Raw genomic sequence first — 16,803 nt, 5'->3', positions numbered from 1 at the left:
CTCGGGGTTCTCCCGTTTCCTCCCACTTTCTTCATTCCACCTTTTCCTTAATTTCTCATCATCACAGTTTCCTTTAGCCTAGCCGGCAAACTCGTGGGACGTAAAACACTTTAGTTTTTCCTCTGCGAATTTCTTCGTCTTATACTTGAAGCCGCTGTGGCTCAGTGGTAGATCGTTCATCTCTGGTGCCTGGGGTCCCTGGGTCGATACCAGCTAGCGCCAAGCGGGTTTTGTGATGGGCAAATACCATGTGTGTTGATTTTTCGGAGTTCTGTTGTTTCCTTCCACTTTCTTCATTCCACGCTTTCATTCATTTCTCATCGTAGGCATCTTTAGCCTACACGGTATATCCATGGGACGTGAAACTAAAAGATTTCAATTTCATTTCATCTTCATCTTACAGCAGTGCATTTCTTTTTGGCTACGTTGTCATCCTGTCTTTCTCAAAAACAAGTGTCACTTGGGATCATACAGTAATAGTACTCTTGTCACACGCTCATCATTCAATCATACAGTCATTTGTCTGATTATATTCGGTAAATTCAAATTCTGCGGAAAATTCAAATTTTTTAGGTTACGTGATGTGACATCATGAGATCAGGCGATCTACCTTTGACCGTGTTTTTAGAATTCCGTTTCCTTTTATGGTTACCCCTTTTGGTATCGTGAAGTTCACTTGTCGGGCTCGGACCCAAACTTTAAATATTATCGTTCTCTTCTATAGATAAGATGATTACCAGCCAAGGGCGCCCATTAAGGGAGGCAAGGTGGGCCGCTCGCCCGCCGTAAGAGGAAAACCCAATAGAATTTTTACAATAGTTACAGCAAAATTTGAAACTATATTTTAAACGTCGCTTATACTTGCCCCCCTCGGAAACCACAAAATGGGCGCCCTTGTTACCAGCTTTCTTACCTTGATGGAGAAATTGCCCACCTTATATATGTTTTGGTGTGGAGATTGAGTACAAAATCTTGTCCTTGAATTAGTCTCTCTTTGAAAGGATGCATTTATTTTCTAACAATGGTGAAAGAGGGGGCCATTCTTGTCGTTTGTAGAACTCTTATAAAACATTGTTTTTAGTTTGAACGATTTTTTAAACGCTCAGCGTTTTGTTGCTCAGTAAGCGCTTCATTGATGGAAACAGTGTTGTCAGATTTTTCTTCGCTAAACTGTTCCGATTCTTTTTGAAATGGTTCCTCAGAGTGCAAGAATTTTGAGAAACTAAAAATTTTTCGAACTAAAAAATTTGAAACAAAAAATTTTCAAATTAAAAAAATTAAAAAAAATTTTCGAACTAAAAATTTTTAAACAAAATTTTCAAACCAAAAATTTTGAAACCAAAAAATTGAAACAAAAAATTTCAAACGAAAATTTTTCGAACTAAAAAATTGAAACAGTTTTTTCGAACTGAACTTTTAAACCAAAATTTTTCGAACTAAATCAATTTTTAGAAACAAGTTTCGAACTAAACTAAAATTTTCGAACTAAAAATTAAAAATCAAATTTTGAAACTAAAAAATCCTAAGTTAATTTTTCGAACGAAATATTTTCAAACTAATCATTTAAACCAAATCTTGGAAAAATTTCCCACCTTAAATCTCAAACCAATTTTTTAAGATTACCATTATTTGAAAACGAGTGTTCGGGGTTTCAAGAAATAATAAAACATTTTCTTCAGCTTGTATTTTAACAAAAGGTATGTGCTCTTCTCATACATTTTTATTAACATGATAAGATGTAGAATCTAGGTCAATGAATACATTAAACGTGTCATCATCCTCGAATCTTGCAGACGTATTCTGTAAAGAAAAAGAAGCAATAGATTACTTTATGAATTTCTTTTTTCTTGAAAAATAAAAAGGAGTAAATATTGATAAGAGAGAAATAAAACTTACTCGTAAGAGATGGAGGTGTAGCACTCTCTGTTTAGTTCCCTCTTTCTCCTCGGGGTGCAAGATGACTGCATTTCTTCCACTGATGGTGTTACTGCTTTATGAACTCTTGTAGGTACGAGATGACTGCATTTTTTCTTAGTGTTGCTGCTTTATAATCATGGGGAAAAAGGAAAAGGAGAAAGACTATGTTACAATGGCCTTATCGGGTATTTATAGTTTTTCCTCATCTTCTTTTTCTTGTTCCAGCTTCCGTTTTTTAACGTACCCGAACCGAACCGTATCATAGGAATTGAATTCTCTGAATCGACGTTTTGTGTACTGGATGCTGTAATTTTTTTCTTGGCGAGTATCGATGGCGTGGTCTTTGGTCCTGCATATTTTATGAGGGATGGAAATGGTGACTTGTCCACGGCATTGATTCGTAATCATTTCTTTTGGGTGTTGAAATTTAATTGCTGTCCTGCATCGTAGTTTAAGGTAAATCCTCTAATTTTACATATGTAGCTGGTGACATTGGTGTCTAGATTATATATTTCTAAACCGTAAATTTTCGGTCCTCCACTAACAAATGCCTTGATGTAGGCTCGTTGTCCATAAGAATCCATCTCATCTGATAAACATCCCAAATACTTGGAAGGTTCAATGGTTGGCTCCCCCGGTTTTTCTGTAAATATCACAGAATCAGTGTCGAAATATAAAACACGTTCCTGCAACATTTCTAGGTACTTGTACAGTTCCAGACGTGCCTGACATGTAAATGCTCCTAAAACGACATTGGTGTTTCGCTTTTGAACAGGCACATTTTCATTGTACTCCCAGAACGCATACAGCATGGTATTGATGGGTACAATTTGATGGAGTTCAATGTCGGGGAAGTGAGTTTTTCATAAAAAATCTTCCGGCCGATCAATAATCGTGGTCTGGCTAAAGTTTGTACGTTGCGAGAGCTTTGCCCATAGAGAGAGAAGATAAAGTTTACATAAACTTCTTCGTGCAGGATTATTTTCAATTTTGGTCGGATCCAAAGCGAACCTTCACGCTCCAGGACGGTTTGTATAAATTTTGTTTTGTCTTCTTCGGTGACACATGAACTTGGCCATCCAGAAGCTTCCATTTTCGATTTTAAAAACATGTTGATAGCCACCTGTTTTCGTGATGGGGTCATATTGTTCAATGTCATAATCCCAAATTTCAAAGATTTCCACCGTTTGATATCCTAATTCTATTGCCTTTTGTATTTCGTATGATACCCATGTTTCAGTGAGGCATCGCTCCTGATCGTTGTGCGTATACGTTGCTGTAGGGTCTGGGTTCATTTCTTCGGCACAAGCAGCGCACAGTGGAAACAGCAGTTTCTTGTTGCATTGATATGGGAGGAGACCATGATAAAGGTGGCGACTTGGCAATATCGTCATTTTGATCAGACCATTGACTATTTATTGATTGTATATGTTCATCTCCCTGTAGATAAATTCTAGGATGTCCTACAGGGTATTTAGCGCATTTATTGATGAATGGATACAATGAAACAATATCAAGATATTTTATTTTTTCTCCTGCTTTCTCGTCAACTTGATGGTACAATTTCACACAATTGGTTCTGCCTCCAAAAAAGCTATCTCAGATTTAAGGGCCTGCGATTCATGTACGGTTGATTTTTTAGATATGTCGCCATTGCTGGATTTTGTTTCAAGAACTATGTTGTTAAATTCGCACTCCTACATTTCATGTACAATGTACCCCAATTCACGCAGTCTTGCATTTTTTCGTTGCGTTCGTTCATAATGAAATTCCATGGTGTCTTCTGGATTGCCGTAAATGGGCTGATTACGGCCTGTAGTAATACACACTTTACAGCCATGGAAAAAAAAAAAACAGCCGGCATGCTCATAGACGTGCTCTTCTAATGTTTCAGGATCTTGGTAATAGCCATCAACATGGAATCCCGTAATAAACACTTCTTTCTGTCGAGCCGCATGTAAAATTTGTTTTCCTTCGTTTTTTTCAATGTAGGCCAGCCATTTCATTGCAGCGACCGATTGCGTACTTCTCCATCGATAACCATGTGCCGGTAGAATTCCAATGGTATTAGGCTTGAGGAAATTCCGGCGGAATACTAAAATTGGAAGCACTTGCAATCGTTATCGTCTCCAAGAAGGGATTCACTTTAGTTTCTGCTTCAAATGACGTCATAAACGAAACATGCTTGTCGCAGTACATTGACATCTTGAATGCAATAGTTGATAATTTCCTTCTGGAAATGGAACGTGTCATTACGATGGTCGTTGTACCACTGTATGAACTTGTTCCTGTCTTCGACGGACATTTCATTTGCACCATAATACTTCATTTCTGGAAGTGGTCCAATATACGATTGATTTTCCTTGGTGTTGAAGAAATGAGGGAAGTAGCCTTTGGTTGCAGGTAAATTGAACGCTTTCGACAATTTGCTTAATGCCATAGGTAGGAAATTCAAAGAGTCAATGAACGTTAGATTATTTAATGTTAAACTCAGTATCTTGGTCCCATTTATTATGACGTCAGGTCTCCACTGACATTGCTCTACCATAGTCTTTAGAATAACATGTCCATCGTAACCCTTCGAGTTGTGTATGAGGCAGAAAATTCTATTTATGTTGGGACGACGTTCCCGCAAGTACTGGAGAAAATTATAAATTGGATCCTCTCCTTGAAAAATATGCTGGCGCTGACCACACATGCTGCAAGACTGCTAAATATTTTCAATACATGCATAACATACTTGTGCAACCAATAAATTCGGAACGTGTACAAACAGGTTACCGCCAATGTTCTTGTTCTGCATGAATTCAATATCGTAGAAAATCAATAAGGGTTTCTTTCCATGCATGAGTGAAGGAACACCAGGTTCAAGCATTGTCGATCAGGAAGCATGAAACATTGATGCGATCCTGGAACAATCTTCTTACATACATTACAAAATATCTCATTGCAGTCGTGAGTGCGTTGTCCAGTATGCACAAAAGAATATACTCTGTAACATTTAGAACATTGCTTCACCATTTACCTACAGGTTCTCCTTAATGATATGGAGCATTGCTATGATTATTAAACATTCTTCACCATAAAATTGATGATTGCAGTCGTTGCACAATATCGGTGTTTGGTTCTTGTCACATGCAGGTCTTTGTAAGCATTTTGAACACGTTACAGGACAATTTTTCACATGTTCATTACGTTTACTATACTTTTTATGACACGCTTCACAGTAGAACTTGGAAGCAAAACAAGCAGTTAAAGATTGGATAATATCAAAATGACCAGCCAAACAAATTAAATTTATGGGGCTGCGATTTTCATCGTTAGGCCCCTCGTACATGATGTCACGACCTGAGAAACTAGTATAAACAGTAATTTTATATTCTTTCAGATAAGACTGGAATTGTCGAATTTCATTTACACTAGCACCATGGTCCAAATTCACACCTGCATTTGTATATAACGCATCCACTTCTTGGTCCACAATACATTTTGATTGATATTGATATTGCTTATATCGTTTCACATATACATTTTTGTATTTTTTTTTCAAACCAATTGCAATAACAAGGGCGTACGCCAGACACCTTGAATCTTGATTTTTTACGCGTACAATCCCTCGCTTGCTACGTAACAATTCTTCATTTTGAAGTATTCCTTGGGCTAAACGATCTCCATATCCGTATCCTCTTGGAATATCCACACGATGAAAATAAACGGTAAATGGATCGTGAAGAAGAAACGGATTGTTGCTTTGGAAGACTCTTTCGAACGAGGCCCACATCGTCTCCAGTATCAGGTTTCGTGCTTGGAGAAAGCTTACCCAATATGGCTTATTGGTGTTGCGTGGCGATATTACCGATAAACCAACCATCGCCTCATCGTCGACATTGGTTAATGAACGATCCAGCATCGCTTGAAAACTATTATGTACGTATTGGATAATATCGGTTCCTGCGGGTGGTGCGTTAAATTGAATTTCCATCATTCTGCCCTCAATATTAAATCGTCTATAATGACGTGTGATTTCGTTACAAACGATGGAACCCGATTCGGCCATGGTTAAAAAGGAAAAACCAAACAAACAGGTACAATTACGATAAAAAGAAATATGTAAAGGTAAAAAAAGGAATTGAGCAGCGTTAATTTACTACAAAAGAAAGGAGAAAGAAATCACCTCATAAACAGGAAATCATAAAGTTTGTGAAATTCTTAACAAAGAAATTCATGTGAAGGTCATGAGTTTGATTCTCGGCGGGCGCTCACTGCCCCATTATTAAAGCACACGTACTAGAAATCAAATTTTTTTTTCGGACACCATGTCTTAAATAATTATGTTGCTGAAATGAGTATTTTATTGCTGTCATACTGGAAATCAAATTCGAGACCATTACATCGGTATGTAACTGACCTACAATTCTGTAATGATAAAAAGAATGCATGAAATGAATGAATCTTTCAACAGTGCTGAGATGTGACAAAGTACGCGTAAGCATTTTCCCCCCAACTTTAAAATGATGCGTTTGCAAGTTTAAAAGATTCATCAAACATTAACGTTACGCATATGTAATTGTCAAAAGAAAATATGAATAGCGTAAAACTTTTAACCAAATATTCATGCATTCTTTTTTCATTGCGACTAAGCGGTTCGCGCATGTCTCTAACGTGGAAGGCCATGGTTCAATCCCGGATGGTTGCTTGAATACTACGTTAAGCTAAAGGTACGCTAAACTAAAACAATGGTTTCAAGGGGAATTGAACAATACTCATGTACACAAACTTTCCCACCAATGGCATGCCCACTGTCACGGGCAGGACAAGTTTTCAAATTGAAATAAATCGAAATATATTGTTAGCATTAGTCTAAAATTTGATAAATGTGAAGTACACGTGCAAATTGTTACTTCTACTAAGTACGAACCACATTCACAAATTTAGTAATTCAGTACAATAACTTTTGGTAGTTTGCTGTCACGGGCAGGACACTCAAGTTGACGTTTATATCTTTAATGATATTATAAACAATTTTTATCCTGCAAACACTTTTTCAACTGCAGCTTGTAGCAAAAAGAAGCATCTTGAATAGCTCGAAGTTACTTCAGCCAAACATGCACAATATACGTAAAATGTTGCCGATAACAAGAATAAAAAAATTCCTCGCAGCTGACACGTTAAAAATTCACAACTCAGACTTAAAATTTTACATGAATTCTAAGTATAAATAAGTTTTTCTTTGTGAAAAAGTAAATTTCGTTCTATTTACTCCATATATACGTAAAATTGCATTGGTTTTGACAGTTTTTGAAAATTTGGGTTCAGGCTCACTTTCGCGTGGAATGGCCCATATACCAAGTTTCATCTTTCTAACTTTACAGGATCTTGAAATATTCAATTTTTCGCATAAATTTTGACCACAGTTCTCCCTTAGGATACGTATTTTAATCAAAGTAACATGATAGAAACCCTGCTGAAGTTGTCGATAAATATATTCAAAGATTTATTTCAAATGGTTGAGCTTTTTTTCTGTGATTCTATTAGAAAGAGTAACATTTTCATTTTTATGATATACATAGATATATAACAGGGATTAGGATTAGGAATTAGATTTCTGGGCTTTCGGTATCTATGGCCATTTAGCCCGTCATGTATATGAGGGATGACGTCCCTCGACGATCCGATGAAAGAGAAGGAAGGAAACGGCCTGGGACCGTTAAACTAGGTCCCATCCCGGAATTCGCCTGTGCGAATGAGGGAAACTCAGGAAAACCTCACTCAAGATGGCTGGTCTGAAAAAGCTGTTACAGCTTTTCGACCGAGTGTCCCCATTGGTAATCGATATATGACAAGGAATACGAATCCTTGTTCGTTTTCATGACATTCAAAAACCTGACGCCAGCTTACTGAATTTCTATTCGTTGGCCCATTAAAATGACGTCTACAACGTTATAACCCATTTCCGCTACTGAGCTCCGGAAAGCTTGCAGGGAAAAATGGCTCTATTGTAGTTTGTTGTGATGTAGGGCGATAGTACCTAAAGGTAGGGCTAAACAGAGCACGATGGTGGCGGTAGTACGGCAGTGCACTTTGAAATTTGGACGGATTGGACAACGTTTGGGAGTTGATTCCTGATAAGATAAGACAAAGTATAGATCAACCTGGGTGCACAAATGCTTCATTTCGCAGTTATAGGCTGCCGAAAACATAAAAAAAATTGAAATTTCATGGTCCATAGCTCCTAAACTATGGGACCTACCGTAGTCGGATCAAGACTTCGCCTAGGAACTAATATGTTCCCTATCCAAAAATTTGTGTTTCAGAATCCTAAGATACTCACGCAACAATTTTTATGGAGGGAGTTTGGCTACGGGCATATAATTTGAAGTACTCACCAACTACCTCTGTAAAAATTGTTGCGGAAGTGCCGCAGGATTCTGAAACATGGATATTAGGATAGGGTACATGCTAGTTCCTAACTAAAGTTTAGACCAGATTACGATAGGCCCCATAGTTTTGGAGCTATGGACGTTTAAAGTTCATGTTTTCGGCAGCCTATAACTCCGAAAGGAAGCATTTATGCACCCAGGTTGGTCTATACTTTTTTGCCTTATCTTGGTGTCAGGAATCACCTCCGAAACGTTGTGTCAGGAATCACCTCCGTTATATATATAGGGTGGACAATTTATCTGGAACAAACATGGTAACGGAGAAACTCGAAGAGGGAGAAAAGCGAAGCTTTGCATGAATGAACCATAAAGAGGGGAATATCGTTTTACGTATTAAATAACACCACCCAGTGAACAGTTTGTCCATCCCAATATAAAGTTATATTTTTCCAAATGGCACTACGTCAGATTATTATATATTTCAAATCAACATGTTAAACGAAAACTTAAAATACCACATTTATTATTCAGTCTTGCAACTAAAGATGTTATAATATCACAAACATCCAAAGTTTGGAAGCCTCTATCACACATACAGCACAACGGAGATCGACAGGACAATGCACATCGGAAGTACCTTAGCGTTGGATAGTATGGTCATAGTATGACTTGTTTTGAATGAATAGCAACGAAGTTTCAAGGGCTTGAAAATTTGCTTTTTTTTCGAAAGGCTTTATTTCGAAAACATACTGAGATAAGTATCATATGTAGTTATTTGTGTGGTTTGCAGTGGACGTGTAAGTTATTTTGCCGTTTATAGCACTTCGATATATCAAACCATTCCGGAGATATGATAAACATTTCTAAAGTTTCCAACACTGCTTAAATCATGTAATTGCGAGGACTTGTAATTACACCTACTAAAAGTTATTCCTGCAATGTTATAAAAGAGAAGGAAAATAACAATCAGTTTAAATATTGTCCAGAAATACGCCATTTTCAGCAGTGTTGCGAACTTTATCAATGTTTATCATATCTCCGGAACGGTTTAAGATTTCAAAGTGCTGTAAACGGCAAAATGATTTGTTTGCCAATTGCAAACCACACAAGTAATTAGATATATTTACCTAAATATGTTTTCGAAATAAAGCTATTCAAAACATTCAAATTTTCAAGCCCTTGTAACTTCGTTGCTGTTCATTCAAAAGAAGTCATACTATGACCATACTATCCAACGCTAAGGTACTTCCGATGTTCATTGTCTTGTCCATCTCTGTTATGCTGTATGTGTGATAGAGGCTTCCAAATTTTGGATGTTTGTGATACTATAACATCCTTAGTTTGCAACACTGAATAATAAATGTGGTATTTTAAGTTTTCGTTTAAGATGTTGATTTGAAATATGTACTAATCTGACGTAGTGCCATTTGAAAAATATAACCTTATACTGGGATGGCAACACTGTTCACTGGATGGTGTCGTTTAATACGTAAAACGATGTTTCCCTCCTTATAGTTGCTTTATGCAAAGTTTCGCTTTTCTCTTTCTTTTGGTTTCTCCGTTATTTCGAATGTTCCAGATAAATTGTCTACCCGATATATATATATATATATATATATATATATATATATATATATATATATACTCGTATGTATGTATGAATATATGAATGTATACACTGAAAGAGTAAATATTCCTTTTAGTTACAAATTTGCTTTGATAGTTATACATTTGTTTTCTTTTAGCCGCCACTTGAAAAGAGCAGGGGATATTCAGAGATTTGCTGACATTCTAGATAATTTATTTACACCCATTCTACAAGTCATGATAAAGCCAGATACTGATCCAGATCTCTACCATGTATTGGATTATGTAAGTTTTTATTTCTTATTCATTCATAAGCTTTAATACATTTATTAAGATATTTATGTTGAATTTTTTGTGATATTTTGGACGGGTTTGGGGCTGTAACTCCATATCTATCACTTGTCCATCATCTTTTGCTTCGCCCCCTGTGCTCCACAAAGGCTGTGCGTTACCAAACATCGCATATTAAAAAGCACATACGTGTTTACCACAATAACAACAAACATTAATTCATCCAAAAGAATAGCTTCTTCTAGTGTTTCCTGCTAAGGATATTTATGTTAAATTCTTAATATGATTTTTGAAAGGGGCTGTAGCCCCATATTAGTCACTGGTGCATACAAGGAGCACCGGAATATGAATTCTGTGTTATATTTGATTAATCTGATGCTCACTGGCGTTCCCAAAATAAGATTTGGGATTTTAGTAACACTCCACCCACTACTTCTTTACGCCCCTTACCCCCCAAAATGGGGAGCCTTACCCAAAATTATATTTGAGATGACTGCACTACAATTAAAGATTAGTGTCATTGCATTTTGTAACAAATAATACTCATTTACCCCAAAATCCTTAGCAATAATTATTGGAAAAAACTACTTCCAAAATTTAACATTGAATCTTCCGTAAGGAAAACGAACTTGTGTTTACGCCCCAAAAAGAGGGGCTAAACAGTGATTTTTTCTTATTAATTTTTTGAAATTTAAAAAATTCAAACATTTTTTAATAAGAATGCCAAATTTCACATTAATAGTGTGAAAACTTCATCTTCTTCCACCGTTGTAGAAAAATTACACGAATTATGGAACAATATATATATATATATATATATATATAGGGTGGACAATTTATTTTGATCATCCGTAATAACGGGGAAACCAAAAGTGGGAGAAAAGCGAAATTTTCCATGAAGCAACTATAAGTAGGGGGGACATTTTTTTACGTATTAAGCAACGCCATCCAATGAACAGTGTTGCTGGCTCAGTATAAAGTTAAAATTTTTCCAAATGACACTAGGTCAGATTATTACATATTTCAAATCAACGTGTCAAATAAAGACATAAAATACCACATTTATTATTCAGTGTTGCAACCTAAGAATGTTATAGTATCACAGACATCCAAAGTTTAGGACCCTGTATCACATAAACAGCACAACGGAGATGGACAGGATAATGCACATTGAAAGTGCCTTAGTGTTGGATACCATCACCATGGTATGACTTGTTTCGAATGAATAGGAACTAGGGGCCGCGGTGACTCAGTGGTAGAGCGTTCACCTCTGGTGCTTGGGGTCTCGTGTTCAATCCCAGCCTCCGCCAAGTGAACTTTGTGGTGGACAAACACCGTGTGCATGGGTTTCCTCGGGGTTCTCCCGTTTCCTCCCACTTTCTTCATTCCACCATTTCATTCACTACTCATCATTACCGTCTCCTTTAGCCTAACCAACATAACCATGGGACGCAAAACTCAAAGATTTCATTTCATTTTTTTTTGAATAGGAACTAAGTTACCAGCGCTTGAAAATTTGAATTTTTTAGAAATGCTTTATTTCGAAAAAAAAAAATGCTTAGATAAGTATCATATCTAGTTACTTGTATGGTTTTCAATGTATGTACTAATTATTTTGCTGTTTACAGCATTTAGGTAACTCAAACCGTTCCGGAGATATGTTAAATATTGATAAAGTTCTTAACACTTACTGAAAATGGCGTATTTGTGGAAAATATTTAAAATGGTTGTTGTTGTTCTTCTCTTTTATAGGATTACAGTACCTGTAATTTCAAGATCTCCCATGATTTAAGCAGTGTTGCAAACTTCAGCAATGTTTATCATATATTCAGAACTGTTTGAGATATCGAAGTGCTGTAAACGGCAAAATAATTTACACATCCATTGCAAACCAGCCAAATAACTAGATGCCAAGCCAGTTATTCAGCATTATTACTAACCAATAAATTAATCAATATTTTCCTAATATATTTTTATGTAGCATTTTTACTATTCAACATTTTATGCACTTCGTTTCCAAAATCAAAATCTGGCAAGTGTATATTCAGCGAGTGCATATTTACGGTGCACCCAAATAACTGGGTAGGCTAGTTTTTAACTTTATAGTTTAATAATAATAATAATAATAATAATATCTTTCTTTAGTTTGACAAGGTTCTAACTGCACGTGACTATATTTTGAGAAAGCACGTTTAAAGTTTTATTAGGCTATAGTTGTTTTACTTATAAACTAATCATTATGATGTTTTTACACAATGATTAACTGCCTATAATGTTTACATTTAACTAATTGATGTTAGAAATGGGCTTTACTTTTTTTTTGTTTTGGACACTCAGTAAAATGCAGTTAGAACCTTGTATTACTGAAACATCACTTTCAGAGGCACAAGTTTCTAACTGCACTTAGAACCTAGTCAAACCAAAATGACGAAAAAAAGGTAAGACTTAGGACGATAAGGTATAACAGCAATTAAGTAGATTAAGTATACATATTTTAATTACAGGAAATATGTGTCCAATACTAGTTACAAGTTTAACAGTGCAGTACAATACTCACTATCTTCCAAGATCATGAATAGAAGGAACTCTTTAATGTCTTTTTTCTTTAATTCTAAAAAAACCTCACACAATGCTTTTGTTGATTTGGTTTGATGCCAATAACACTCAAACTTCTACTGAAACATGACATTTTAGCCAGTCGTCTTGGGGTTTCTAGAAATTTGATGTTTGTTGCATTAACAGATTCGTAACTGCTATGGCTTGATTTGAACAATACGGTAGGAATTCTTGAGTAAACATGAGTAAACATCAAGTCAGCTACTTGAGTGAATGGAATGGTTTTGTAGTGTAGAAGCTTTGCTGTTGTCCCAAAATCTTTGAAGTTACTTCTTACGAGATCCAAAGGAGAGTAAAAGTACGTCTAGTACGTCTTGTTAATTGATTTTTCAATTGCACTGTGTACGCGATCTACTTCCTGAACACAGGAAACTCATTGATAGTATTTCACTGAAACAGAATTGCCAAAACTGCATATGATATATGGGAATTACTGTTTTGTGGTACACAGGAATTGGGCCAAGGAAACAGTTCCATGGTCTCATTTTCTTCGAGCTCTGTGTCCAACATTCTCCTGAAAGCACTCACAATGTCATTCCCTGCACATTCTGTCATTGTTTCGTTCCAGGTAGCACAATACAGTATTTTGTTGTGGTCAAGTTGTAAACATTTAATTTTCTTTTATAAAATCATCTACCAATATCTGCGTGGGGACATGCTATAACGTTTTACAAATCGAAGACGAGGACTGGAAGATCTTTGTTTTCTTTTTCACTTTTTCTGTGTTCTCTCATTTGGGCCTTGCGCAAAATATGAGTTTCATAATTATCCTTTTGCTCACCACTTAAGGTTTCAGTCTCTTTCGCCACCATATATGCCTCATCTACATCGTATCTGTTACTTTTTGGCAAACGAAAACCTAAGTTATAAACTCCGTTTCAAATATTCGATAGTACATTGATTTCTTAAGTGATGTTTTGTTCTCATTCTGGCATTTTCAGTATAAAGATCATACAGTTTTAAAAATTTCAGATGACTTCCTAGGTACAATCTACTGGTATCAGCTCGCCACTAATGGGATTCCACTGTTGGGAAAGATTTTATGTTTTCTTGCAAAATCTGCTTCACCTTCTGGCTTCCGACGACTATTACTTGTTTTTTCTCTTTGATCTACAGTAGGTGTGTTTGTATTCATAGTCACAGGTTTATGTATACACAGGTTTTTGGGATATGTCGAGAGTCTACAAATAAAATGTTTTGTACACCTTTATCTTCTTCTCTCCATTAACATTGAAAAGGTGGTGAAAAGAATACTTCCTACAATATTTGGGTTTCTTTGTTTTTGAATTTTCAGTCTCGACTCCATTTTTGCTTGATTACTCTTCATTATCCTGAACACACATTCTTTTAAGTCACTTTGTTATAGTTCTTTTTTTTTTTTTCAAGTGTCTCTTTTCTGTTGTATCTCTTAAATTATAGAATGAAACGTGAATGTCAAATTTTTCATCAGCACCGTTTCTCTTGCTACATTCCCGTACAACTAGCCTGACTTTTTTTAAGTTTTCACTTCTTTACAACGCACTATCTTTTCCCTCTTGCTCACATATTCCTTGCCTGCATTGTATGCTCTTTTGATGACATTACTTTTCCAGATGGCATGGTTAGCGAATCGATTTTAGAGTTACTGGCAAGTTTTGATTCACTCCCAGTTCATGTGCTCTCATTTTATTAGTTGTAGTGTAATGTTTGTCTATATTCTGTATTTTTAATTTTACATAACAACATTGTTATTATTATATAATTAGTTTAGCAGAATAATAATAAGCAACCATTTTTTCTAACGCATAGCGATGAGCACGAGTCAAGATAAAACTCGACTCGACTCGAATTCAAGTCGAGTTTCGAGTCAAGTCAAAGGTAATACTCTCGAGTCGTGTTCCAAGCTGATTCAGTTTTTCGCGTCGAGTTTCAAGTCCAGTCGAGTTTCATAAATGACTCGTTCGTTTTAACTCGTCTTGAAATCATGGCCTGATTACATTGGAAAGCGAAGGCCATGAGAAATGTAAGCTAAACAGTAATATGGAATACTTTTAGTGTTGCTCACGAGAGGGGACACTGCTCGCATCTCATCTCGTCTCGATAGCGAGACCACAAGAGATTTTTTATAACAATCTCAGCTCGGCTCGGCTCAACTGAGAAGATGGCTCGATTGGGGTGAAACATCGCCTCGAGCTGGCTTGGTAGGGGTGAGCTGTTGGCTCGGCTCATTTCTCGGTTCGGGTCGATAGTGAATGAGCTGTGAGCCGAGCTGCTCGAGTCGTTGACAATTCTAAACCCGGGCAGAGCAGTTTTGAAGATATTTGACCAGTGCCCTATAACTTTTAACAGTGTTTGGCTCGAGCCCGGATACTCAACCTAGACCCTCAAGCTAAATTCAAAAGCTCGTTAACAATGCCCTTGACTCCTAAACTTCACGACTACCGAGGTTGGCAATCAACTAGTTTTTTAGTATTCAAATACAAACCGCCTATTATTATTATTATTATTATTATTATTATTATTATTATTATTATTATTATTATTATTATTATTATTATTATTATAGCAGTAGTAATAGTAGTACGGAAAATTGAAGTTATAATTTTTCCACATATTTAAAGTTTCGGACCTAAAAGTAAAGCGTTAGTAACGCGTTACTTTCGAAGTAAAGTAACAGTTTTTAGGGCAAGTAACGCGTTACTAACGCGTTACATTTTAAGAGAAAGTAAAGTAACTTGTAACGCGTTACATTTTAAGGGAAAGTAAAGTAACTTGTAACGCGTTACATTTTTACAGGTAGCTTTCCCAACACTGGTTTTCTTGGGGTTCCCCAATTTCTTCATTCTACCATTTCATTCATTTCTCATGCTTATCGTTTCCTTTAGCTAAGGCGGCATAACCGTGGAACGTGAAATTTAAAAATTTCGTTTCATTTCATTTCATTTTAAGACTGATAATATTAGGTCTCAGGGAGAGTTGGCAATATATTCTTGACAGCATGTTATATTGCCTTTTATTGTTTTTTCAAGCAAAAAAAAAAAAAAAAAGTCTAATTGGCAATGTCAAGCCATGCGGTACTGTATGCAAGGGGCACTTCGTTACCTTGCTTGGTTATACATGGTATTTTTTTAATATTTTATATATATATATATATATATATATGATTAAGTTGTGTATATTAATTAGTAAGTCAGGCCTGACACTATTTATTTAATCTATGTGTAGTGTAATATATAAATTTACTATTTATAATATGTAAATGTATGTAAATATCAATTAGAGAATTATCCCAATTAGAGATATTTATGTATATATTAATTTTTTTATTAAGTTTTAGTTAGTTAGATCGAATATTACTCTCGCGCCCACTTGATTATAGATCTGGTAGAGAGAATAGTTTTTTGAAGATTTCTCTTTGTTGCTTGCCTCTTCGAGTAATTTTCCATTGCTGTAGAAGTTTTCTGAACCGCTGCTGAGTTAATTTTTTCTTCATTTTTTTCTGTCCCTGGCAAAACACATAAAAAGGCGGATATTTTTATGGTTTTCGCTGTCTCAGCTAGGGAGGCCTGTAGAGTAGAGGGCTATACTAGTGGCTGTTCAGTCCGAAGGAAATTAGCAAGTAAGCTTTTTTTCAGGGAGTTGCCTTTTAGTTTAGTTACTGGATGTCCAGTGGATATGTTAGTCCTTGGCTTCCAGTCTCTCTAGAGAAAGTGGTCTCTGGCCATAACTTGGGTGAATTCCCGAGATAGGAGTAGGAATTAAAGAATTAAGTAGGATTTTTTGAGCTCTACCTCAGAATAATGGCTTAAATGAGCTCGAGTTTAATGGTTAGAAAGAGTGAAAAGTAATTTGCTCTTGGGGTGATCCTAGAATCCAACCGAGTGAATCCAGGACACTTAGGTTTTTGAAATCTCCAGGTGCTGGAGGTTTTTTCCGAGAAATTTTTGAGTCCAGGTCGCGATTTCCGTATAGTCAGGCGGTAATGAAGCCTGAATGGTGTTTCGATTTTCACACTGCGACTTTCGTGTACGAA

The 16,803-nt window shown here is 36.1% G+C and overlaps 1 protein-coding gene across 3 annotated transcripts in view; it reads left to right on the top strand.

Annotated features, from left to right (window-relative positions):
• Nucleotides 1–16,803, top strand: part of LOC145663978 (AMP deaminase-like) — a 134,398-nt gene that overhangs the window by 64,271 nt on the left and 53,324 nt on the right. For all 3 annotated transcript variants that reach the window (XM_081730235.1, XM_081730236.1, XM_081730237.1), the window contains one exon: nucleotides 10,043–10,169. In XM_081730235.1, coding sequence (XP_081586361.1) covers nucleotides 10,043–10,169 — 127 coding nt within the window. The remainder of the gene's footprint in view (nucleotides 1–10,042; nucleotides 10,170–16,803) is intronic.

Source organism: Thermobia domestica, chromosome 11, assembly GCF_964235325.1.
Source record: "Thermobia domestica chromosome 11, izTheDome1.hap1.1, whole genome shotgun sequence".
NCBI lineage: Eukaryota > Metazoa > Arthropoda > Insecta > Zygentoma > Lepismatidae > Thermobia > Thermobia domestica.
The sequence above is the reverse complement of the archived record's forward strand: the minus strand, read 5'-3'. Positions and strand labels throughout refer to the sequence as shown.